The sequence below is a fragment of the Theropithecus gelada genome, chromosome 6 (genome assembly GCF_003255815.1).
Source record: "Theropithecus gelada isolate Dixy chromosome 6, Tgel_1.0, whole genome shotgun sequence".
NCBI lineage: Eukaryota > Metazoa > Chordata > Mammalia > Primates > Cercopithecidae > Theropithecus > Theropithecus gelada.
The window spans coordinates 129,688,521-129,715,337 of record NC_037673.1 but is presented as its reverse complement, the minus strand read 5'-3'; the positions used below and the strand labels follow the sequence as shown (position 1 = coordinate 129,715,337).

At 51.3% G+C, this 26,817-nt stretch overlaps 1 protein-coding gene across 2 annotated transcripts in view; it reads left to right on the top strand.

Moving 5' to 3' along the window:
* The window catches only part of FSTL4 (follistatin like 4), a 647,263-nt gene that overhangs the window by 524,412 nt on the left and 96,034 nt on the right, over positions 1-26,817 (top strand). For both annotated transcript variants that reach the window (XM_025388001.1, XM_025388000.1), the window contains exon 6: positions 3,334-3,457. In XM_025388001.1, the coding sequence (XP_025243786.1) occupies positions 3,334-3,457 (124 nt within the window). The remainder of the gene's footprint in view (positions 1-3,333; positions 3,458-26,817) is intronic.

Sequence of the window (26,817 nt, the reverse complement as noted above, 5' to 3'; positions counted from 1 at the left end):
TAGGACATTACTGCTCCTTGGTATCCAAAGATTAAGAACCCAAACCTCAGCCTGCTTGTTTGCAGAAAGCCCTGTGTCTACCTGTCGACCCCCACCAAGCGCTGCTCTCATTTGGGAAAACACTTGCATTACACCCTGCGGTTTGCCTCCCTCCCCCGAGACTGCAGTGTTAACACAGCACACATGTCCTTTGTTGAGCTACAGGGTGGTGCAGGGGTAGTTAGTGTCTGCAGCATAGAAAGCAAGGAAAGAGTGACCTCACTCACTAGGGCCACAGCCACTGCCAGTTGCAGGAGGAGCCTGTAGAGTCCTGATGGTAGAAAAGCTGGGGTGGGCTGGAGGGGCCTGCATTCCTACTTCTGCTTACTGGTTTGTTTCTATGGGTCTGGAGCCCTAGAGCCACACCAAGCAGGTGCAAGATCTGCAAGGAGAGTGAGATCAGCCTCCCCAAGTTGGGTGGTGGGGGACCGTGGGCAGCTCTTTTCTTGTGACCACAGACTGTCCACCCAGTGGATGGGTAATAAAGACAGGTCCCCACCTTTGATGCCAATTTAAAGAAATCTTAAACATGGCACAGGGACCTTCTCAAGGCTGTGGCCCAGCCATTGGGAGGAAGTGGGGTGGGGAGTGCCCTAGCATTCATTGAGCCATGTGCTTGACATTGAGCTAGGCCCTTGACCTGTGATTAATAAACTCAGAAGGGTTAATTGTTATGTAGGATAGTGGCAAAGAATGCAGACTTTAGAGTCAAACTGCCTAAGGTGAAGTGCTGCCTCCAGCATGTATGAGCTAGTGGACCGTGGGAGACAATGTTGTTTTGCTGTGCCTCTGTGTTCATCTGTGAACCTCACAGGGTCATCATGAGGGTTAAATGAGCTAAGACAGTGAATGCCTTAGAGTGGTACCTGGCATGTGGTATGTTTCTTTCTTTTTTCTTTTTTTTTTTTTTTTTAGACGTGGTCTCGCTCTGTCACCCAGGCTGGAGTGCAGCAGTACAATCTTGGCTCATTGCAGCCTCTGCCTCCTGGGCAGAAACCATTCTTGTGCCTCAGCCTCCCAAGTAGCTGGAATTACAGGCTTACACCACCACACACATTTTTGTGCATTTTTAGTAGAGATGTGGTTTCACCATATTTGCGAGGCTGGTCTCAAACTCCTGACCTCAGGTGATCCGCCCACTTTGGCCTCTCAAAGTGCTGGGATTACAGGTGTGAGCCACCATGCCTGGCCACATGGTGTGCTTCAATAGAGAGAGCCATCAGTATTGTTGCCATCATCATCATCGTTATTATTATTTCCTCCTTAAATCTTTTGACCATCCTCTGCTGTAAGGAGGAGACTACTATTATCCCACTTCACAGATATTTTCAGATGAGGAAACTGAGGCTCTAAGAAATCAGACAACTTGCCTGAGTTGTTCACTGCCTGGGACATGATAGAACTGAGATAAAACCCTGGCAGGCTGACATGCATGCGCCTGCTCTCCTCAGAGCACTCAGAATCTCCCTGGGGAGAATGGCTCCCACCAAGAGGCACCGCATGGTTCCTTGAAGGTCTGTAGGGACAGCAAGTACCCACAGAACCCTAGCAAGGAGCAGCCACCAGAAGCTTTGGCACGTAGGCCCTCTGTTCCAGGCAGTCCTGAGCCTGCTTCCAAAGCACGTTGGGAATCTCAGATGACTCTGCTCTGCTCACCCATACCTGAGCGGCTCACGCAAGCCCATTCAAGGCCTGCATCCCAGGAGGCTTGCTGCCCATGGGCTCCAGGGCAACCACCCTGCCAGCATGTCACCATCTCCATCAGCACTAGGCCTCAGCTCTGGCTAAGACCCCGAGGGGCAGGTCCAGGAACCTACAGGTGACTCAGGCTGCTCTGGGAAAATCCCAGGTCCTGAGAGTTACAGCTACCTGCAGGAAGAACCACCTGGCAATTCCTCAAACTACCGAGCAGGGAGCACCGAGGGCAGGTGGCATCAGCTTGTCTTTAACAGAGGCCGCTGTGAGATCTTGGTATCCAGGCCCACACAGCTCCAGGTAAACAGAACCTTACCAGGCACTTCGTTCTAACCTGGCAGATATGTGGCCTGAGGCACCTGAAGCCATTAAGAAGTGTGGTAATTGGACAATGATTTCCTCTTTAAAATTTAATATAGTTAAAGTCCATTTCATAAATCTGCCAAGCAGAGCCCGGCTAAAGTGGGCCTTTCCTTGACACTGAATCAAAGGTGCTGGGAAAAAACTCGTCAGTCCTATAAAAAGTTAATCAATTTCCAATGCAGAAATAGACAAAGGGAAATTTCCATCTTCAGAAGATTGATCTCAGGCGTTATGGTTGATCTCCCTTTTATCGAACACTCTTACTTGCTTGGTGAAGGGTCATTTTTTTAACATTATCACATTAAATTGCCTTTAATACAGCAGACCAAGCTGAGAATGTTAAATAAAGAGAAAATGCCTCTGCCTCCCTCCCCCCGCACCAAAATAAAACAAAATCATTTTCTTTCTTCTGAGATTTCCTTCTGAGCATTTTCCCTGCAAGACCTTCAGTTCCGAGCACACTGGCCTCTGGCCGTAGCTCCAGCTGAGTGAGGGTGCCTAGAATTTCTACCCTTAGTTACCTTGGGACATGTGGCTGATGGTACTGGGCAGGCCTCTGTGTCTTATGGCTCAGACCACAGCTGGAAAGGAGTTTACTGTATCATCTGTGGCCTCCATGCCAGAGTCACAAAGGTGGACATCTGTGTCCCGGGCAGGACAGGGCAGGCAGGGGCGAAGCTCAGGTCTAGGTGGATAGAGCGGAGGGGTCTGGGAGTGTGCTGTGTCCAGGCAGCACTGCCTGCCATGGGTAAGGGCTGATGGGTGGTGGGTGGGTGCATGATGCAGCAGTGACCTCCAGCTCTACGCACCTGGAAGCTGGCGGAGCTCTGTCCGCACACTGAGTTCAGCCACGGTTTGCTGGGTTTATCTGATGGGGCCTTTTCTCTCCTGTCTCCCCATCTATAGCACACAGCAGTAGAGCAAGTGGCCTCAAGGATTCCCATCTCAGACGGTCTGGGTCTGTCTGCCTAGACAGGGAAAAGACACACCTGCGCTCTAGTGTAGACTCTGCCCCAAGCACTGTGTGAACCTGGGGAAGCCACGTCCCCTCTCTGAGCCCCAGTTTTCTCATCCATAAAATGAAGGAGTCAGACAAGACAAAACCAAAGAGCTTCAGGTACCCCTCAAGGCCCACTGAACTGTCCCTGGATTCCCTCTTGGCCTGAGTCATTTTCATCAATGCCCGTGACTCTAAACTCACCTGACTCTGGCCTTGTTCTCCTCCTCACCCCACAGCATGTGCTGAAGAAGCAGGACCTGGATGAAGACTTACTTGGTTGCTCACCGGGTGACCTCCTCCGATTTGACGACTACAACAGTGACAGTTCCCTGACTCTCCGCGAGTTCTACATGGCCTTCCGTAAGTTGGGTTCTAGTGGGAAAAGGGCTTATTTCCCCAGGCGCTCCTGCACCAAAATGCTGTTGGGTGCCTGGAGTCTGTCCTCAGTTGTCTCCCAGGTTGGTTGCTTATACAGAGAAAAGCTGTTGAATTTGTTTTGCAGCAAGCCTGAGCTTTAAGAAAAGACTAAATGGAGAGTGGATGGGGCCAGAGAGGGCTTGCCCTGTTCCTTTTGAATAAAGATTTTTCTCGCTCTTTGAGGGGCCAGGACTGTAACTGAAGCATAGCCGTGAGGGCACTGTGAGCACCACCCCCACCTTGGGGGTTCTATGACTGAAGGAGAAGGAAGCAGATTTTAGGGCTATCCTCAGGCTACGGCCTGGCCATGTGGGGAGCCCTGCCTGGAGGAAAACACCCTGCAGGAGGGCCTGGAGGCTTGGCCCTGCAGCAGCAGGGAGCAGTGACTACCCAAGAACAATGGAGAGTGAAGGTCCAAAGTGAAGAGAGGCAGGCGATCCCTGGAGAAGAAGGGAAAGTGGGTGCTCTTTGAAAACAGGAGGTACTCTGAGTGCCCCTCCAGGGAGTGCCTGGTGCATATGCAAGTGGATGGGTGCCTTCAGGACCTGTATCTTTTACTAAGGTGATCTTCCAAGAGATTACATTAACCAGAGGCGGTGCTGGGACAGGACTTACAAGAAATGCAAGATACAAGAGCCCTGTGTAGCTCCAGGCAGGGGTCAGCAGAGGGGAGAGGAAAGGGCGGTGTTGGGCCCACGCTGGAGACTAGAGGGGACATCCTTGGCCCAAAAGAGATGAAGCCTCTTACGTTAGAAGATATTCAAGCTCTGCTTAAAGTGGGCAATGCATATACCCTTGGGTGTGACCTGCCAGCTCACAGTTCCTAAGCGCAAGCCCTGGCATTCAGGAGGTGGGTGCAAGCCCACCCCACCCCCAGGGGCCCTGAGCCACAGAGCCTGGTATCCTCCCTCAACCCCAGCCTTTACCTGGAGTCCCGTTTCCAGCAAAGTATTCCTGCTTCAGAGTGACATCTCTTTGGGCTGTTGCTATTCCACACCTTCACAAGGCCTGAAGAGGGATCCTTGTGATTTGTTGGCAAGCAGGGCTCTTGTGGCAAATAGAGAGGTACTTGGATGACATAGGAGGAGAGAAACAAGTATGATTCTTCCCTATGGGAAGTGTCCATGAGCTTGACCTGGTTTCAGGGGGCTTTCTAGTTCATATCATCCTTAGTACCAAAGTCCACCCCCTAGTTCCAGGGCTTTGCTTGATTTACTGTGACTGTGCAGGGTCCCCATCATCCTCCTCCCTGCCCACTAGTCAAACTCATACCTGCCTGTGCTGGTTCATAATAAGGTGAGAGTGACTGGTAGACTTATCCTGCTGTGGAGGTGTTTGTCTTGTGGGCCAAAGAGATTATTTCCAGAAATACATCTGGAAATACATTTGGAATGTGTGGAAGTATCCACAACTCCCCACACCTGGTTCACGAGAGCCCATTGTTAAATTTTCAGGAATTTTGCAAGTAGTTAAACACTTGGTCGCGTTAAATTGGCCACATTGGGAATATTTACATCATAGAAATTCACAGCACACATATGCTACCAAAAAAGGGAAGGGGGAACATTTTTTCTTCTCTAGCGAGCCGGTTGTTAAACATTGACCTACATATCACTGGACAAGACCGTCTCTCCTGCCCTCGGAGTCTACTTCTGGCAATATCCTCCCTACCCGCCTCCCCACACTGAGACTCCTTGATGATTCCATGGAACATGAACAAGAGTAGGCTCGAGCAGCTAGGGCAGCTTACAGGAACAGCAGCTCTCCGAGTCAGGAAAACAGCAACATGTTTTCTGGGGATAGTTCCAAGACATTCCCAAAAACACTTTCTGAACCCAGACCCCTCTGCCAAAGGAGTGATGAAGGAAAAGCTCAGTGCATTTTTAGAGCCAGAGGCCAAAACTGGACTTCAGGGATTTGCAGGGCATACCGGGCATCATTACTTAATGTCCCAGGATGCCATCATTAAGCAGATAATGGCACTGCTTGGGTACCATCTTGGTGCCTGGTACCACAGCAGCCTCTGCTTTATGAGCACAGTTCCCATGAATGGGTCTGGGGCCAAACAGCAAGCTCTTGGCTTTGCTCTCAAGGAAATGGAAGCATCCCTGTTGCCTATGATGAAAGAGGAGGCCTCTCCAGCTTCCCTAGTAAGGTCATTATAAACATGAGCTACCCTGGAAAGGGAAGGACGTCATTACCTGACCTCCAGCCACATGTCTCATACAGAGCAATGTGGTGTCAGCTCCCTTCATTCCTGGATTATTATTTGGAAAGCTTTATAATCATCATTTTTAAAACAAATTAGATTCTGCTGTCGCCTTGGACTTGTTTTGAGACAGCCAAACCATTCATCACAGCCCAGCCCAAATAATAGATATGCAATAAAACGTAAACTCACAGCCATTAAGGAAGCCGCAAAATGAGTTAACCCCCACTATAAAGGCTTGACATGCAGCCACTTGGAGCATATGGGGATCAATGGTTTTTCAAAGTCACAGGAACTCTAAACTAAATTCCCATAGCTCTGGGAATAGATTTATGGTTCAGCGAATTTTAAATAGGTAATTGAAATGAGACATATAGGTACAAGTTATTATCCAGCAATCGATGGGCATTAAAGAAATCTCACTAAAACCCAGAAAGTAATATCTCAAACATTTCAGCAACAACATTCTGGATTTAATTTTAAAAACTAGAGCTGATGGGCTGGCAGAGGTTGAGGCATTAGCATTTTATTTTCTAGTCTCTATTTTGCTGGCGTCCTTGGGTGTAAGGCAGGGGGAGGTCTGTGGGGTGACTCCAGCTCTGTAGCCTACCGATGCAGAGTCAATCACTTTACTAAAGGATGTTGGGTTTGGGGCTGTTTTCCCCAGAGAAGGAAGTTGTATTTATCAGTTTTTGAGGTTTGTGGGAGAGATCTCCTAAATCATGTCTTCCCGTGCAGCTGGCCTGGCCCTGGCTGGGCCATGCTTGCCACAGTCTGCAGCCGGCGGGGGGGTGATGCTAGGAGTCCCACACTGGTGGCTGTCTGTGCTGAGCTGGTTCGTGATGGGGCTGCACCCCCTTACTGGCTGTGAGGAACAGATGACTCTCCTCCAGGGTGGCAGGCAGTGCCTAGTCATGGGAGTCAGTTAAGTCTCTTTCTGATTGTCAGATGGAGCCAAGCCTCCCAATTGCCTCTCTCTGTACAGGGACAGGAATGAAATATGAGGGTGCCCCCTCTTCCTCCTTTTGTCAACTAAACATTCTCTTTGCATTGTATTGGCTTCCCAAACCACAGGCTGATCTAGGAACTAAAGGCTCAGTGTCCTTCTCCAGCACATGCCCTCTGCCTCCCCTTCCCCACACCACCTCCCACCAGCCCAACAAGGAGTGGTGCCACCTGTCCCTGCCATGGCAGAGACCCAGGCTCCAGGGTCACCATAAGCAAGGTGTGTGCTGGCCCTGTCTGTTCATCACAGTAAATTAACCTCAAAGTTGCTCATCTAAAAAGCTTCTCAATAATGCATGGTTTTTGCACTGTTCTGAATGCTCAGGTTGGGATCAGGGAAAACACATTGCTAAAAAAAAAAAAGGTTTTTCTCACTTTAAATTCATTACAAGTTTCTTCTGCTTTTTAGAAAATAGTTGTCCTTTTAATTACTCCTGTGAGAGCAAAACCCACAAATGTGTTGGATGCATGGGAAGGTTTTGAGCAGCTAGCAGTGCAGGATAAAGGGCTTCACATGTTAATGTCCTGGGACCACACAGGCAGAGTGTCAGGAGGACCTGGGGTGCTGAATGCCAGGGAACCAGACACCCTTCCTCACCTCTGACATGTGTAAACTCCAGGCAAGCAGAAAGGAAAACGGTGTTTTAATCTACAGCACTACCACTACAGCCAGGGCAACTCTATGAAACAGATGATATGGTCATCTGGTGAATTTACAGCTATTTTTTCACCATCTCTGCTGCTAAGTGAAAGAATGGTGTAGCTTCACTTACCACGCCCCTATCCTCTGGAACTAATGGTGCCTGGCCCCATACCAGACTTCCATACACACTATCTCAACCAATCCTCACACCCACCCTGTATTGAGCAGGATGGTAAAATAAGCAACCGTAAGCATCCTCACTACCCAGATCTATCTGGCTCTTTATCTGGGTAGGGTGAGTTCAGACAAGGAGTTTAGATAGCAAGGATATTGCTTTGTTCTACTCCCTCTCATTCCTGAGTTTTGGATAGTAAGTAACAAGATTTTAAATAGCATGGGGTTCATCAAAAATTTTATCTGAATTGACTCAGCTCTTGAATTCGGAGAGCAAGCAATGCTTATGAGCTGGTCTGTTTTGACTGAAGCCAAGACTCTAGGTGCCAATGACTCCCCCTACCCCAAAGGAAGACACTGGTTTTGCCACACAGGATTTGCAAATAAAGTGGCCGAAGAACTGATTCACTGCCCTTGGTCCCTCATTTTCTCAAGGGCACAAAACAGTTAAAGCTGGAGTGGCCAAGGGAGGAACTGAAAATTGGAAGACAGAAGGGGTGATCTCACCACCTCCTCCCAGAGACAGAAGTGGGGTTGCTGTCCTGACTTCAAGTGTATAGAGAGGGCTTCAAGAAGACTGCCATGTGAGCTCCTGAGGCCAGCGCTGGAGGACGGGGTTCACAGTCAGTGTTCCATTTGAATGACTTTGCTCGTCAGGATTGCTGTGGTTAGTAATAGGCTCTTCGTACTCCAGTTGTATAAAGTGATACCCAGCATTTAACATGTGTCAGCACTGTACACTATGTCCAGTTTCACAGATGAAGAAACTGAAACTCAGAGAAGTAGCTAACCCAAGGTTACGTAGTCAGCAGGTAGCAGAGTCAGGATTCAATGGGCATGTCTGATTCTAGAACTTTCACATGCATTTAAACAAACTTTGCAACACATCTGCATTCTCCATTGAAGAGAATCTCACTGTCCTCACAGTGATTTCCCTTAACTTCAAGCCCCAACTCAATGGTCTTCTTCTCCAGGAGGTCTTCCTCTATTTATTTTTCCTCCACCAAGCCCCACACATCTTCCTCTGTGTGCCCACAGCCCTCGGTTAACAAGGCTGTGGCCTGATCATTAAGAGTGTGGACTCCAGAGTCCAAGCTAGACCTGGTTTTGAATCTTTATTCTGTGACTAACTGTGTGACTTTGGACAGCTCCCTACAGGAGGTTAAACTGGGCTTTAAGTTTCCCATCTGTAAAATGGGAATAACAACCATGCACAGGGTTATTGAGGACTAAAGGAGCTACTTAATGTAAAGTGATTAGCATGAGACTTTGCCTATAGTAAGTGTTAGGCAAACATTAACCAAATCAATGATGGTGGCGGTGAGGGTGATGATAATTTCTGTGTGTGCCCCATCACCCTGTGCCATGCCATTGTTGTCCTTCCCCCTTTAGACCGCAGGCTCCCTGAGGATAGAGGCTGCTTCACTCATCCTGCACTCCTGTGCAGCATGGGGTATGTCACCCAGGGAGGCCTTGGTCAGTGTTGCTCATTGAGGGCATGAAGGACATGGAGAAATACCTTGGGCAAGCAGAGGAGTCCAGACATGAAGCTGTGGCCAGTGATCCCAGAGGGTCTCTGCATGCCGCCAGGGGGCCTGGAGAAAACAGGGGCAGAGGAAGTGCCTTGCTGGGGCCCCACAGCTGGGGCCCCTGGTAGAGAAGCATCAGCCTGGCTGGAGCAGGGCAGCTGGACATCCCCAGTCCAGACATCCCTAATCACTGGATGAGCAATTGGGTGTGAGGGGAGCCCCTGCTTCTCACATGGGCTAATGACACCTTATTGAAGATAAAAGCAATTCCCACTGGAAAGCTCTCATCCTGACCTCAGGGCCACTAACTGGCCATTCAGCCCTCCTCAGAGTAAGTGCTCTGGTCGGCTGGCAGGCTGCATAATTACCTCCACCTCCGGCAACCACGGGTGCAGAGGAGGGCTCTTGCTCAGCCTGCTCCTCAGCCCTGCATGCCTGCCGGCCCACAGCCACATCCCTCATGATGCAGCAGACTCTGGCTGCAGCAGCCCAGGACCAACAGCCCCACCCAGCCCAACTCCTGCGACCTCACCTGGAGGTCAGCTTTGCTGGCTGTGTAAATCTGCATACCTTGGAAATGATCCATAGGCATAGAATATGGGTTTGTATTTCCATGCTGGGCCCTGGCAGGCTGGCACATCAGGCCTCTGGAGCAAAACCATCGGCCACAAATACCCAAGCTCCCCACTGCAGGTGAGGGCAAATCTGGAAGGAAGACCACTGTGGGAAGGCCAGCGGGTCCACGCTGAAGCTGCTGTAGGCTGAGGCTCTCTGAAAGTAGGGTGAGCTCCTAGGCAGGGAGGGACAGGCCCTGTCTCCTCTCCCATCCGTATACTTGGCATGGAGTGGTATGGAAAGGGCAGGCCACCAACCTGAGCCTTTCAGAGGAGCCTGACCAGAGCAGAGAGAGCAGCACAGGGAAAGGGTCAGGAATTGAGGTTGGGAAGCGTAGGAGGAGGAAAACCATGGAAGCTGAGGTGGCATTAGGTCAGCAAACGCACACAGAGCTCACTCTCAGGGAAGCGCTGGGCAGAGACTCAGCTGTGAGCAAGACCACAGCAGCCCTGCCCATGAGGAGCTTGCCACCTGGGTAGAGAGGCGAGGCTGGGGGAACAGAAAGATGACCCAATAAACAAAGTAGGAGCTGAGAGAGAGCATCCTGGGTGCAGGAGGACCAACTGTCCCCAGAGAGGTCAGGAAGGGACATCGGAGCAGAGACCTCAACACCGAGCTAGAGATAACCAGACAGAGGGTGAGGAAAAAGGTTTCCCGGGCAGGTGGGGGGAGCATGTGATCCCAAGGGACAAGGGGCTTGCCTGAGGGAGGAGGCAATACCCAGGGCAGAAAGGCCACCACCACAGTTAGGGCCCTGGGGACAGAACTCAGACTCAGAGGCCAGGGCTTGGAGAAGGGCGGCTTAGCTCGGCTCTGAGGGGGACCCTCCCCAGCCTCTCCAGAGTTGCCCAGTGAGCGGTGAGTCCCCATCACTGCAGGTACACCAGCCTGCGAGCCGCTGGAGAGGGGACTGACTATCAGCTGGAGACCTGGACTTGGCCTTTGAAGGCCTCCAGTGATGACTGTCGGGACAGACATGTGAGCAGAGCTGTTATCTAAGACCTCCTAGGACCTAGACATGTTATCTAAGACCTCCTGATGTCCTGGGGTCTGAACTCTGTCCTTTTTGCCTGTCCCTTGCTATATAAAGACAGAAACACAACTGATGCATGCACCTGCCTCCACCTGCCCCTGCTATGCAGGAAAAGTTGTCAAGAGCCCCTTGGCAAGTGTCTGATGAGTGCCTCATCTGCATGAGGAACAGAGGTGGCAGGAACGGGGCCTCCATCTATGCATTAGGGTTCTGGGTGGAACAATCTCTGTCCCCCATTACACCAGAGAGGGCTTGATTCTGAACCAGAACTGGTGATTGCTTGTCAGTACACCCTGCAGCAGTTTCTTCTTCTCCCACACTTGGAAGTTTCAAACCCAGACTGCCCCATTCCCATCTCAATGGTTTACTTCTAACAGCTGCATGGTGGGACCCGGCACTTTCTAGTCATTGTCTGGAGCTGAGTCTTCAAGCACTTTCCATTTTTAAAGATCCCAGCTGGAAGTTGTCAATGGCCTCCGTGCAGAGCAATTGAATAGCAGAAAATGAACTAATTACAGGTTGTTATTGAAAATCTATTATATACAAATTGCAAAGAAAACTCATTAAAATATGAAGCTTTGGTGATTTTTTAAAACCCTCCTCTTGGAGGGAGAGGCAGGAGTGGGGTGGCTGGACACCTTGTCCTTTGCTATTCCTGGAGTAAGAACTCCCCCAGGGGCTGCACTACAGTCTCGTGTTCATGTGTCACACAGCCCAGCCTGACATCATGAAGCTTGAAATTTTGCCTGCAGGAGAGAGCTCTCTGAATGTTAGTAAATACTCAAAAATGGCTGCAGAGGAAACAAAGAATTTCATTACAAAGATATAAAATGAGAACAATTTAAATGTCAGCTTTTTACTAGGATAGCACCATATTGTCCTTATAAATCTCCATGTTTTTGCAAAGCTTTTGTGAGGACTTCAACATGCAATTAAGCACTGAAGGTCACATTCCTGATTTCTCAGCTTGCTCCCTTGGATTGGAGTGTTGACGGGGCTTAGGATGTGAATGCCTGAGTCATCCAGAGCTCGCATCTCAAGGGAGATCTTTGCATGACCGAAGCTACCTCCCAGGCTCCAAGCAGGAGCCCAGAAACCAAACTGAGGGTAACATGGAGGCCCCCAGCCCGCTGCCTCCTTGGCCTGCCAGCACTGCCCTTGTCTCTGCGTGGGTGTAGGTGGTGTGAGCTCTGAGGTACCTTGTGATAACCAGGTGTCCCAAGGTGTGGAGAAGACCCACCCTGGCACGTTTCTGAAAGGTAAACCTTGCCTGAGGTTGTACCAGCCTAGGAAGGATGCTTAGGGCACAGTCACTCGTCCTCTAGCTTGTTGCTCTTTCCTTCCTCTCTGATCACCCATTCTCAGGCTCCATGACAGCACCCTGTAAAACCCCACCACCACTGCTATAAGGCCCAGCTTGTGGGCTGCACAGGAACAAACCGTGTCCCGGGATTAGGGAATGGTGGGGATGTAAGAGGAACTCCACTTACATGGGACATAGCGACTGACTGGGTGAGGGTGCTGTGGGCACCCTCAAGGCCGGGGCACTCAGAAGCCTCAGCACCAAACTGGCCCCCTGGGGACAGACAGTCCCTGGATAGGCAGAGAGAGGCATTGGACACCTGAGCTACTACTGCCTGCCTGAAGCAGCAGATGAGGAGTGAGCTGGAAACCCCCAGAAGATGGGCCAGTGCCCCATCTGAGATTTTCTCAGCATCAGCGATACTGATTCCTACTTATCGTGGCCCTTCCTGAGCAACTCTTTAGCCCCAAAGGCTAAGGAGCACCTCTTCTAACCCAGACACCAGCTATTCCCCACACCCTCACTCTGGGTTGAGGACCGAGGCAGGCTGAGAGCAGGAGAGTTGCCAGGTGGTTGAAATATAGGCAGAGGCCACAGGACTAATGAGTGTATGCAAAGACAGCAGCAGGACTACACAGTAACCAACACAGGAGGCACCAAAGGCCAAAGGGAAAGTAGGGGTGACTTCTGAGAGCTGGCAGGGTGGTTCCAGCCCAAGGGTCTTGCTCCAGCGGGAGGACAAGGCCAGCAGAGCAGGGAAGAGGAGCCTAGCACTTCCCATGCAGTGGGCATTCAGCCTGGCAAAGAGTAGGTGCTTGACAAACATTTGTCCTAGGGATTAAAGACCATGGTGGACTTTTAAAAAATTGTAGTAAAGAGAAAATGTTCAGAGCTGTTGTGGCAGTTCCCAGAGAGAAGGAAGAACAGACCTGAGGGTTCCCCTTGATGGTCGAGGCATCCTGTTGCCCACATGTGGCACGCACCGGGTGAGCAGCCCACCATGGTTCCACACAGTGGTCTGTGAGCCGGTGGCTGGGGGGCACAGAGGGGCCATGGAACCTGCAGTCATCCCTCGGTTTGGCACCATGCTCCCATTTACTCACTGCTGTTGTGGTGGGACTCCTGTTTCCCCCAAAGCTGGCCTCCCACAGGACAGTGCCAAGCCACCCTTAGCACCCTTTATAACAGAGCATCTGACAAGTCCTTACCCAATGCCTCCCAGAGACTCCCTGGATACCATAAGGAGGCCCAAGGCAAGAGGTAGAGTGGGATTAAAATGTGCTCTGCAGTGAAGTGTTCGTAGCCAAGTCTTATCTGATTTCCCTTTTTGAAAGACCTGTGAAGTCAGAGGATGGCAGTGGCTGTGGAAGTTGATCTTTCTGGGTATTTATTTGTGTTCTTGATAAGCAGGAAGAGAAAGGTTATCGCAAGTGCAGCATGGAAATAAATCAATGGGAGATCTTCCCCGTGGATGGAGGAGCAGATGTTCTGAGTCTACGTAGAAGGGGACACGCCTAACGGCCATATGCTCAGAGCCCCGAGTTCCCATTTAACTCACACAGGATTTGGTGGGGTTCTGGAGGTCCCAGATTTTTGCCTTTACATATGAAGGCTGATAGCATCTTTGGACCCTTGGGATCCTGATTTTGACTGGGACAAGTGAACACTCATAACTAGTGTGTGGAACTACAGGCTGGACTCAGCACAGGTACAAGCAGGAGAAGAGTTCTGTTCTCCTCTGCTCAGACTTCCCGGTGAATCCAAATCTTCCCCTGGCTGTGGGCTGAGGAGGGTGATGAGCTAAGGAGCACCCAGCAGTTTGGTCGCCACCATGAGGTGGCTTTCTGTCACTCTTTAGCATGGGGGTATTTGGTAATGGCTTTCCATTTGGGGCTTCTGCCAGAATTCTAACACTGCAGCAAGAGTCCCATCCAGTGCCCACTCCCCTTGTAGATCTGCCCAGGGAAGGTGCAAGGGGCCTCTGTGCAAGCCACCCGGGGCAGCCTGCAAGCTGTGCCCTTGGAGAGCTGTTCTTCTCCAGATGGCATGGGCAATTTGTCATCAGACACGTGCTTCAGGCAGAACAACTGTTTATACACTTATTGGGACTGCAAAATGCATCCAGGTGGGGTGGGAATGGGCCCCAAAGGACTCTCTCCCCCTCCACAGGTGGTGGGATGGGCAGTGTATGGAGCAGTACCTCCAAGCCCACCCCACATTCTCCATCTAAGTGGCGTCTCTCAGCTTACTCATCTTCCCACACCCCTTCAGACAGAGCCTCCACTAGTGAGTTGCTAATGGCTCTCCAGAGCCCACTGCTTCCCAGCAACCACTGCAGGCTGCGCGCTCACTGCGTGCCACATGCCCTGCGAGGCATTTGGCAGGCAGCACCTCTCCTGACCTCCGAGTTCCAAAAATAAGGAAACCAAGGCCCAAGGAGGTTGGGGCTGCAGAGCCCAGCTCCCAGCCAGGTGTGACAGTTCCAGACCTGAGCACTTTGGCAGGATGCTGGCTGCGCTTCCGCTCCAGCCAGGACTCTTTGGAGTCTTTGTGTCTTCCCCCATGATGTGTGACTCTGGGGTGGGCAGAGGATGGGCTCAGTGAGGCAGACCCTCTCTGGGAGCTGTTCACCTCTGCTGCTGCAGAGGGCAGGGTCCCTGAACTGGCATCTTTTCTGAGTCCTGAAGTCCGTATGCCACAGGTGTTTTCAGACACATTTTACCTGGGTCCCTTTCAGAAGACAGTGTGAAAAGAGCAGGATTACTGTCCTGCAGAACCACAGCAGTTGACGCCTCCAACCTCCTGACAAAGCTCAAGGCTTCCGGCTCCACAGAGAAAGCGGGCCTGAGCAGTAGACCTGTTATTCAGAACAGGTGTCCGTGGAGGGCTGCTGTCTCTCAAACCCAAACCCCATCAAATATCCATTCCTTCTCAGCTCCCACAAATAAATGCACCTCCAGAGACTCCTCTTTGAGCCACCTCCAGCCCTGGTGTTTGTCCTGACCCTCAGTAGTCTACCTCTGTGCCATGATGCTTGGAAATGTGCTGATGCTTGGCAGCAGGTTCAACATTGGGGAAATGATGGCTTGGAAACAAAAGTCACATCCCTGCCTTTCATGGGTGTTCAGAACACCCATCCCTCAGGGTAACTTGCTGACACCTTGGTGAAGGCTGACAGCCTTCGGAGGAGCTCGCAGGAAGCCCCAGGCTGAATACTGTCCAGGCAGCAGCTGTACCCGGCCACAACTGGGGAGGCCACTGCTCCGTGTTCAGGGCACAGGAGGGGATTTAAGGCAGTGGAGTCGACTCCTGGCTGCCTCAGACAGAACAAACAGGGGTCAGTGGGGAACTGGGCCTAAAAGTACTACCGGTTAAATCACTCAGCATCTAGAAAGCTCCAGAGCAAGGCTAGCCCAGGGCCCTGCCACCCCTGACACCTGGAAGTGCTGAGTGAATGAGCAGACTTGGTAACAAGCAGACTCTGTCCCTGTGGGAGATGTGGCCACCATGTCTCCTTCCTCACGTCCCCTAGTGCAGAGAGAGCAGAGTAGGTGCAAGGTGCAACTGGATATGGCCATTCTGCAGCCTGGGCCTCCACAGACACCCTTGAGGCTTGAGCGCTTAGGGCACTTACAGAATGACTGTCCTGTGAATGGTGGCCAGGAGATGGACAGAGCTTCCTGGTAAAGCTAAGGGCTTCTGAGTTTGGCAAAACACAGAAAATGTGGAATGTTCAGTGGCAGAAGGGCCAGCTGTGAGAAAGGTGGGGGTTTGGAAAAGGAGCAATAGTGGCCGCACCTTAAAGGCAGATGCTATTCTGCCTTAAATGGACATAAGGAGAGAAACTGGGGACATCTGGCCATGTGGGCCCTTCCTGAGCCTTTGTACTCATGTGTGCACCTCCCTTTGAAGTCAGGAGAGGTAACTGATCTTGCCAGACTCAGCCCAAGCCTATGATCCCTGCCCTTGAGACCACAGGCGCCAGCCCCTCTGTAAGCAGCCCTAGCCAGGCAGCTGAGCAGACGAAATATTCCCAGTCCCCACAGTCTGAGCAGCGTGACTTTAAAAAGTCTGTGGTAGACTAGACTGACTGCACCCAACCTGTTCCTTTTGAAAACAGTGTCTCAGAAGGTTCAGGCCCTTACAAGCTCTGTAATGTCTACAAACAAAATGTCTACTAAGATGCCCAGGCTGCAGGGAGTAGCCCACATCCCAGGAGAGCAGTACAGTCCTTACAATGGCATGACCATAAGGGCTCTGGCCTGGGCCTCAGTCTCACCAAAGGGACTGGCCTCCTGGTCTCCAGCCCCGGTTCCTGATCCTCAGATGAAGACGCTGTGATGCCATGGGCACTTCCAGGGAGAGTGGCCTGGCAAGCGGCTGTCCCTCAGTTCTCTGCAGAGGACGGTAAGCTTCCAGAGCGAACTGAGACACCCCTACAGGTGCCACATGGATCAGCACCATGACTGAGTTTCCTGCTCTCAGATGTCATAGACGTGGTCTTTGAAGTCACAAAACCAACAGGTTAGGAAGCTCTTGGACTTCAGCTCTGAGTAGGCAGGAGTTTAAGGAAACACCCCAAATTGAAGCAAAACAACAGGTGAATATTTGCGCTCATGTATTCATTCATGCCTAGCATCTGCCCCAGGCAAGTTCTGGACTGGGCCCTGGGAAAAGAATGGTGATGCGACAAGCCTGGCCCTGTTATCCTGTCTGCAAGTTGATTACTGGAAAACCAGTCCAGGGCCCACAGTGGGGAAGCCCACCCACGATGGAGTGTTGGCTGGATGGGCAGACACCGTGCCCAGCACCTGGTGTAGAGGCATCGCACTCCTCAGGAGCAGAGCATTGCAGGGCTCACCATGTGTTGCAGAGCTTGCCTCTGAAGCCACATAATTAATATCAGGAAATCATACAACATTGATAGTTGATGCTAAGCTATTCTAAGTGAATTCATTAATCCTTGTAACAATCTATGAGGGAGGAACTATCATTATTCCCTTTTTATAGATGAGGCCCAGAGGCACCATGCTAGACTAACTTGCCCACCTGTCAGCTAGAGAGTTACAGGGCAGGGTTTGAACCCAGGAGTTCAGCTTCAAAGCCTATGTTCTTACCTACTAAGCTATGCTGCATCTCAAGTCATTCTAGACAATCTTGGTCACCAGCATCTGTTTCAGGAGACCCCTTTGGTACCTCAAACTTGGCAGGTGTTGGCCTTGCACGTACCAGTGGCTAGGAATAGGGGACTGCTGGTCCAGATGAGGGATGGAGGACTGTTGATCCCAACGCTGCCCACCCCACCTGGCATCCTGTCCCACAAGGCCCAGTCCATCAGAAATACCCTGGCTTCTAGAATCTGTGCTACCCAGCCGAGTCCAGGAAGAACTACAGTGAGGCCTCAGGGGTCCTAATCCCAATTTGGCAAGTTCTTCCTGAGACTTCATGTGCCCACTCTAGACTTCTGTGGGAGCTGGGGCCAGTCAGGTGCACAGGAGTCTCATGAAGGAGGCAGGGTGCAGGAGGCTGTGGCCAGTGGATGTGCTGTGACATTTGTTATTACTAATAACATTTACTGAGTGTTGAGCAGCTTAACATTATCTCATTTAGTGACATTCAATCCTTTTGAAAAGATACGATGTGTCTCTTTTTTTTTTGTTTTGAGATGGAGTCTCGCTCATCGCCCAAACTGGAGTGCAGTGGTGCAATCTCAGCTCACTGCAAGCTCCTCCTCCCAGGTTCACGCCATTCTCCTACCTCCGCCTCCCAAGTAGCTGGGACTATAGGCGCCCACCACCATGCCCAGCTAATTTTTTGTATTTTTATAGAGATGGGGTTTCATGGTGTTAGCCAGGATGGTCTCCGTCTCCTGACATCGTGATCCACCCACCTGGGCCTCCCAAGGTGCTGGGATTACAGGTGTGAGCCACTGCACCCAGCCCATGTGTCTCATTTTAGAGGTGAAGAGCCAGAGACACAGAGAGATTAAGTAATTGCCTGCAGTCACCCAGTAGACCAAAAATTCCAACCCATGCATGATGGCTCCAGCACTCCATCAGCACATCTGATGAGGCCACCTGCCACCCAGGAGTCCCACCGAACCTTGGCTTCAGGACATGTGGGAGCACCCTTTGCTGTTCCTGGAAACCTGGGGCTCACACATTCCATCTTTGTGCCTGATTTAATCATGAAAACCAAGTGTTCTTTTCTTATTCAGGAGACTGATTCTTCCTGTGTCTGGCAGGGATGTTGTGATAACCAATTAATACACATTTGCAAAATGCTTTGAGATCCTGCATGTAGGATACCATTTGTGCAAAAACAGTTTTTTTGGTAACACTATTTGGCATGAAAAATTATCCTTTTTTTCTCTTATAGAAAGCTTTTTTTCAAAATGTTTTCCATCAAAGGGTGCAATTACGAACTCTGGAAGACTTCCTGATGCCGTCAAGGTAGGCAGGTACTCCCTGCCCATGTGACCTCAGAGGTGCCCCCCCCCCCCAGAACCTACACCTGAGGCTGCAGTGTCCCCACCAGCCCCAGCCCCCAAGGTGGGCCTGCCAGTGAAAAGCGCTTAGCCCTGGAGGCAGCACGCGGTCATTCACACAAATACTGCCTGGCAGGAGCTGTTCTAGGCTGCAGAGATTCAACAGGTTTCAACACAGACAAAAACTCTTGCCCTCACGGAACTTGCATTGCAGGGAGAGGACACAGATAAACAACAATGGAAGCATAGATTACAACATGAGTAGTACTTTTGAGAACAGCAACACAGAGGGCAGGGTAGGGCAGGGCAGGGCAGGGGTGGCCAAAATTAAATACGGTAGCCCAGGGAAAGCCTCATCCAGAGGGGCTACGTGAGCCAGGTGTTGAAGGGGTGAGGGCACTCGCCATGCAGTCACTGGGGGAAGATGTGTCCTAGCCCCCTAGGTAAGAATAGGTCTGATGGTTGGAGTAGTGTGGGAAGCTGGGGGCAGGGTCAGAAGTCCTGACCTAAGCACTTTTGTTTTCGCAATGGGTAAAACTAGATTATTGGAGGGCTTCGAGTAGAGAAGGGATGTGATCTGACTTTATATTTTAAAGGAAGCACTTTGGCTGCTGTTCTGAGAAAAGACTGTTACATGGCAAAAGTAGGAGCGGGTGAACAAGTTAGGAAGCTGTTGCAATAATCCAGGTATTGGGCACGATGGTGGTGAGGAGAGGTGGGATCATGGGTGTATTCTGAAGGGCGGTGCCAAGAGATTTGCTGATGAGTTGCATGTGGTTATTAGAAAAGAAGGGAGTCCAGGATGACTCCAGGGTTTTGGGCATGAGGAGTGGAAGGATGGAGTTGCCATTAACTGAGACGGAGGAGACCATGGGTGGAGGAGGTTTGGGAGGGAAGATCAGGAGTTAACTTGGGGGCATACTGAGTTTGAGATGCTATCAGACATTCAAGTGGCAATGTTGAACAGGCAGTTGGATAGATGAGGAGAAGTCTAGGCTGGAGATGGAAACTTGGAAACCCTTAGCATACTGACAGCGTTTAAAGCTATGAGTTGGATGAGATGACTGAGTAGGTGAATGTGGATAGAGAAGAGAAGCCAAGACTGAGCCCTAAGAGCCTCTGATGGGAAGAGGTCAGGAAGAGGAGCAGGAGCCCCAAAAGAGAATGAGAGGAAGATGCCAGAGTGGTGGAGGAAACCCAGGCAAGTGCAATGTCCTGGGAGCCAAGAGAAGAGTAAGTCAGGAAGCGGTCAGCTATGCCAAGTGCTGAAAGCTCAGTTAAGATGAGGACAAAGAAAAGAGACCTGTATTAGTCGTTTGGAGGTCTTTGACTTGAAAGGCAGTTTCCATGCAATGGGATGGGAGAGGGGTATGAAAGTCTCATTGGATTGGGTTTAAGATGGAGTGGGAAGAGAGGAACTGGAGAAACTAAGTGAAGATAACTCTTCTGAGGAGTTTTGCAGCAAAGTACAGAATAGGGCAGTAGCTAAAAGGATAGTAGGGCCAAGAAGTCTTTTGCAAACACACAGGGGCAACCAGCATGTCTGTGGATGAGCAGAGTCAAGTAGAAAGGGGAAATTGAGGCTGTGGAAGGAAGAGGCAGTACAACCAGATGACTTCTTTGAGTAGGCGAGGGGAGGTGGAATCCAGGGCCCAGGTTGGGGATTGTCTTAGATGCATGGGCGGCAGACCCAGTTAACAGGAAAGAAGCCTGAGCGTGTGAGCCGATAGAGATGGGTGGGTCGGTGTGGTGGGTGCATATGCAGACATCTGTTTTCTCAGTGAATCAGGAAGCAAGGTCATGGCTAAGCGTGAGGATGGGGGAGGAAGCCTGAGGAGGGAGAAGAAGGTCGGGAATGATTGTGTAGGAGAGTGAAAGAGGGACAGATGCAGAGGAGGCGGTGTGATCTCTGGGCAGCTTTTGGACCCACTTGAGGGTCCTAGTCCTGAATCCAAAGTGAGACTAGTCAGCAGGGTGGCTGTTTCCCCAGCATGTTCAGCTACCCGGGTATAAGTAGACAGCACCCAGACAGATTTCACCAGGGCTGGAGGGTTGTCAAGACGGGTAAAGGTATTGAGTGTATGCAACAGTAGCATTCCAGTGATTTAAATTCCATGGAATTCCATGGTAAGGAGGGAGCAACATCACAATAGGTGACAGGCATACAGTTGGTCAGTAGATTCCTGGTGGAGCTGAAGAATTCCTGGAGTCTGGATACCAGACAGAATAAACCAGAAGAGATGGGAGGTGACCAAAGAGTAGGATGCCTGAAGATACGACTTTTCAGGCTGCTGTTATTTGTAATGACAGTGTCTGGACTCCAGGATATGGCCATGGAGTGAGGGCCTGTAAGGTGGAGAGTTGGCAGATAATCAACTTGGGTGTTTAAATCACCTGGCGCTAACACAGGTGGCAGGTAGGGGAGACTACTGTTAACCATAGGCTACAACACAGGAAATGGGGTGGGGCATAACCCAGAGTCGGCAGGTGACTGCAGCAAAGAGGGGCAGTGGGTGGCACGTGGCACATGCACGGGGGTTTCCCTCTCTCCCTAAGAGCAGGTTCTTTGAGACAGGGTCTCTTTTTATCCCCATTTTACAGAAGAGGAACTAAGGCATCAAAAAGTTGTACATGGTGGTAGAGATGAAACTCAAATCAGGGGATGTCCTCCAAAATTAACACCCTGGACACCATGGTGTACCTTCCAACACAGACAGGTTGACCATGAGTAAGATTTGGTCCCTGGCCCCGAGAATTTCACTCTGCTATGAGAAAATAAGATGTGTGCAAAAACAAGGCAAAAGGCTGTGGGACAGTTGCCAAAAGAACGCCATGGAAACTGAGAGAAGGCTGTAATGCAGCTAAGCAAAATGATGCTACAAGTCTTCACAAAGGAGGGCGGATGGGATTTCACAGGCGGGTATGGGAGTGGGGAAAGGCATCCCAGTCAGAGGCAACAGCCTAAGCATAAGAACAGATGGGAAGGCTCCAGACCATCTGATATGGCCAACTTGTCCCATGCCATTGACAAATAAAAGAGAAGAGATGATGCTGGAGGGAGGGATTAGAATGAGAGCAGCAAGGGTATGTGTTAGGGAGCTAAATGCAGTCACACACAACCCCCGAATCTCAGGGGCTTAGTGCAATATTTATTAGTGCAAAGATTTGTTCTTCATTCCTGTAGCAGATCAATACTGGTGTTCAGTTTCTGTGCACACGGTGACATGGGGATTCGGGCATTCTCAGTTTATGGTTCTTCCATCTCCTGGGGCCTCAGATTCCTTTACTGGATGCTGCATCTGGCCGGTATACAGAGGGATGGAGAGAGTAGAGAGGCTTGCAGGAGAGGTTCTGGAGCCCAGCAAAGCCCTTGCACCCATCCCTCCTGATACATTCCACTGGCCAGAACTCAGTCATATGGTTCCCTTAACCACAGGAAGAGCTGGGAAATGTAGTCCAGCTGTGTCCACAGGAGGGAATGGATGCAGGTTGAGGTGAACACAGCATTCTCTGCCACAGACATGCAGGCCACAGAGTTTGGTGTGTCAAGGAAGCCAGGGAAGCATGGAGGGTGTGGTCAAAGTCAGTTTGAGGAGGACCGACCCATGGACACCCACAGGGAAGAGTGAGGGCTAGGAAACTCCAGAGATAGTAGAAGACCTGAACGCAGATGAAAAAGGGAACAGAAAAGGACACAAAAAGAAAGATGACTCTGGGAGGCTCTTGTGGCCCTTGCCTGGGGAGGCAGTCGGGAGAGAAGGAGCTGAACAGTGAAGACCATTCTGAGAGCGCCCCACAGGGCCAAGAGGCCCCCTGCCTCTCCTTCTCAGCGCTGGGGGCGCCAGAAGGCAGGGTCAGGCCTTGTGGAGATGGAGTGGCGTGAGGTGGCCGTGATGGTCCTCCACAGTCCATAGCCTGGCCTCACAGAGGGGAGAAGAAGATCTCTTTTAATTTTCTTCTCAGGCCTCCACATGACAAAGGAGAAATATCACCCAACATTATTATCTCTCAGAAAATACTCTCTGGAATCATAAAAAGGGAAATACAGTGAAGCTAGACCACAAAGGCTGCCCCTTAAATCAGGAGCTGCTAAATTATCGCAGTGGCGCTCTCTAATTCCTTGGGATGAAACCATTAAAGATGACAATGTCCTTTTAAATCAACTGCCCTGGGAGTTGCTGTAAAGAGTCAGTGGGCTTTTTTTTTTTTTTCCTTCCCCCTTGTGAGGATTTTTTTTTTTTTTGTCTCTTTTCACCTTGTAATAAAATATAAATCATAACTTGTGGGGGCAGGCTCTACAGAGCAAGCTGTGAACATGGATTTTCTGAAAATGAAGGTGTTTTGTTAATGGGAATCAGCTCATCTCGGGAAGCGTGAGAGTCTCATATGATGAGTTTGCTGCTTCACACTCTTTTTTTTTTTTTTTTTTTCCGATTCACAGGCAGGCCTCAGGCCTGGCTGTGGCACCACTGTGATGAATCGTGATGGCACACCCCAGGAGGCCAGTGGGCTGACTCAACCCCTCCTGGAGTGGCCCCTGTGCTCAAGCTGTGCGAGGTAGGGGAAGGTAGGCACAGCCTTGGGAGGTAGCACGTAGAGGCAGGAGGACTGGGGCCTGGAGGAAAGGGCATGGTTCACACCCCTTGGCCCCTTCCAGGGAGGCCTGGTGGTCTGAGCTCTTGGGCCACAAAGAGAACCCAGAGGCCAGTACAGCCCCAGGAGGAAGGGTTGGGAGCCACAGGTCAGAGAAGGCTGCATAGCAAGGTGGACTTGTTTTCTGCATTCTGGTGTGGAAAAGGGGTCAGAGATGGAGAAAGAACTGGCGAGTTGACCCAGGCTCGGGCACTACCAGGGCAGCACGACCCCAAGGCTCTGCCCTGGGTCTACCTCTCCCCTCTCTCTGAGGTCCTCCATCTGCCAGTGCCCATCTCCATGGGTCTGGGTGGAGACTTAAGGCCTGGCAGGGCCAAGTCTGGGAAGCTGCTGGACAGTTGTAACCAAGGTAGGAGAGTAGTCTCCGATATTTTAGAAAAGTGTTCAAGGCTTAGGTCTGAAATCGAAGGGCTTGGGGATTGACACGTGTACCCTATGACCCACAGCCCTCTCCCCTCCCACTGAACTAGCCAAGTGTCTTCAGAAAGGCTGGCTCTTCTCATCAACTCCATGGCCTTAATCCTGACCCCTGGCTTCCCTCTGTGCTCTGTCCACACCCTCCCCCTCTCCCCCACACCTGTACAGGAACCGAGGCCTGCAACAGGTCACTCTTGCCCTGCGGTTGGCATAGCCAGAGAACACTCCTAACTTTATCCAGTCTGACCTCTCTGCAGATCAGGCCCTCTGGACCTCTCTCTCCTTGAGACGCTCATTTGCTGTCCACCTCTTTGGCCACCTGTTCTCCATTTTCTTTGAAAGTGAGCTCCTTTCCCCTGCCAGCCCCTCATACTTTCTCTGTAGAGGGCCAGGATGTAGGCATCTTAGGCCTTGTAAGCCATACAGTGTCTGCCACAGCCATTGAACTCTGACATTGTAACGTGAGGCAGCTGTAGATACGATGTAAACAAATGAATGTGTCTGTGTTCCAATAAAACTTGATTTACAAAAACAGATGGAGGGCCTGAGACAGTCAGGTATGCTGCTCCCCTCAATTTACTCTGCCCTGGGGAGGGTCTTGTCCCACCCAAGCCTCCAGACATGAGGTTTCTAGCACCAGGTCTTCAGTTGTCCCTAAGGTCCAAGGGGACCAAGGGATCCAAGGGTCATTACTTAGAGGCACCACACACTGAGTGTGACTAAACTGCCCGCTCTTCCCCCAATCTCACCTCCCCTCCTGTGTCTCCTGTATCACCAACATATTTCCCCCTTCCCATTGTACTTCTTTTGTAATCAGATCGTTAAGTGCTTCCAAGTGGGTGGCTGAGTCTTTGAGAAGCTGCACGTGACCTTGAGCGCAGGCTCAGGAGAAGAGTGGGGAGGCGGAGACGGAGGCTCTGGGGAGACTGAGGGACTGGGAGATGTGGCATGAGAGTGGGAAGTGCAGCACTGGGGGCTCACTGGGCTCAAGCTCCTCCCTGATGGGATGGCCAGCACTCAGCCACGTTGGCATTTCAGTGGGGTCCTACAGAGGGTCATGTTGAAGGGAAGCAGTCCACATTGCAGGCAAGTGACCACAGGTCAAGGGCAGGAGGCCTGGAGTCATGGGCCCCTGTCTGCCAGCCTGTCCATCCCCAAGTGTGCTGAGGTCACTGAGCTGAGGGCCGTGCTTAGAGCCATCCAAGAGGGCTCCGAGGGGGGCTGTGTTGGAGGCCACATGCCACCCTCTGCTGTGGCCCCTGTGGTTCCTGCTTTACCTCATCCTGGGAGACCACACAGCCTAGGCATAATGCCTAGAGCTAAAATTCAGAGGCTTCAGATAGCCACATCATAATCCACAGACCCAGCAGAAAGTACAATGCCCTGGGGCCCCAGTCGCCCGTGTGAGACCCCTCCCCAAGGCTGCTGGCCTGCTGGGAAGCAGGGTTGCCGGACAAAGAGGGGAGACCCAGGCTGGAAACTTTGCCTTGTCTCCATGCCGCGGAGGCTCAAGGACTCCCCAGTGGCCCTCACAGGAGCTCTGCCCCCAGCTCCATTTTCCTCATTCGCCCAGTGCTGGTGGCAGACGGGGTCAGCAGAGGTGCAGGCATGGCGAGTGCCCTCTGATGCAGCTCCAGACATTCTGTTCACTTAGAGCAGCAAACAGTCTTACCTGTCTCCTGCCCATCACGGGTACATAAAATTCCCTCTCGTTTATTTACTCTCCTCCTCACAGTCCTGGATGGCAGGACACAGTAATTAATCACCAGCCTGCTTTTACGAGGGGCCACGCCGGGCAGGGAGGACAGGGTTCCTGCTGGTGCTGCACCTGTGCAGCTGCCTAACAGATTGGCCGCCAAAGATGTGTTCTGAGGCTGAATTCTTGATCTTGGCCACTCTCGGGGTTGGAGAGCCATCAGCACCCCCTTTGCATGCAGGCCCCACTTCAGGCACACTCTCAGAAAGGCCCTGGAATTTACTTTGCCCATTTGAATACAAATGCAATTGAGACAAGATTCTTTTTGTTTCAGAAGTCATTGCTCCATTTCTGTTTCTCGCCAAGTGAACTGACAGCCGAAGAGAGTTGAAATAAACAACTCTGTGCCTGACTGAGCCAGATGAAATAAGTCCCCCCACCCATCACCGGGACATGGTACCGTCAGGTTGTGTTACCAGTCAAGGGCTTGGTGCTGGTCTTTGGGCAGCTCTGGAGGCAGAATGTCAGGCTTCGGGCTACATCTGTGCCAGGACAGGCTGCAGGACTAGTCCCAGAGTCGGGCAAGCTGGAAGACAGGTGCCCACCACAGCAGGACACCTGCCCCTCTGCCCTGTGTCTTAGAGGCCTTTTCCTTCAGCATGGATCCTAGGGAAGGGAGACACGTGCAGTCCTTCATTCAGGAAGCGAGAAAGTGGCAGCCCAGGCCCTGCTCTCAGCAGCTCCCAACCCATCTAGGGAAGTGGGGCTCCCAGGCAAGAAGGAGGTATGTAAATATCAGGTGCTAAACCACAGGATTGGGATGATAGGTGCTGTGGAACCATCTGGACGGCCAGGAGGGCTTCCTGGAAGAAGATGGGCTTAGGCTGGATCTTGAAGAATGAAGATGGGATAGATTTGGACAGACAGAGAAGGCAAGGGCTCTACTTCAAGGTGAGAGAAAGGCTCAGAGGAAGGATTAGGAGTGGCAATTCAAGAATGTAATTCCTTCAGTATTAAGTACCTGCTAAAGGTGGGCAGATCAATGGCGGGGCAGTTGGAGTTGGAGTTGTGACCTCATTTTCATCTCTGCCCTGCTTTGCCCTGAGGCTCCAGACCTCGCAGCCCCCAAGATTCCCACTGTTATCCCAGTTCCCAAGGGTGGCTGGGAGCTGACCTTGCTCCTGAGAAATGCTACATCAAAGAGGGGCATACATTCTGTGGAGCTCCCTTGCCCAAGGGCCTCCTCCAGGCCAGGCTGTGCTTCCGAGCCCAGGCTGCAGAGACAGGAGGATGGCACAGCACCACCTCTAGGGTATGGAGAGCAGCCTCTTACAGACCCTCACCTCGGTCTTTGTAGAAAGACAGCAGACGGTTTTCCTGTAACCGAGGAACAATTATCAAGGCGGACATGCGACCCAGAAAAATGGAGTGATGCTTAGTCCCCAGATGCCCCCTCTAGCACTGTCCAGCTGTCCTGACAGGGGCTACCACTCAGATAGGTCAGTCAAGCGAGGCCAGAGCCCTTTTCACAGGCACTTT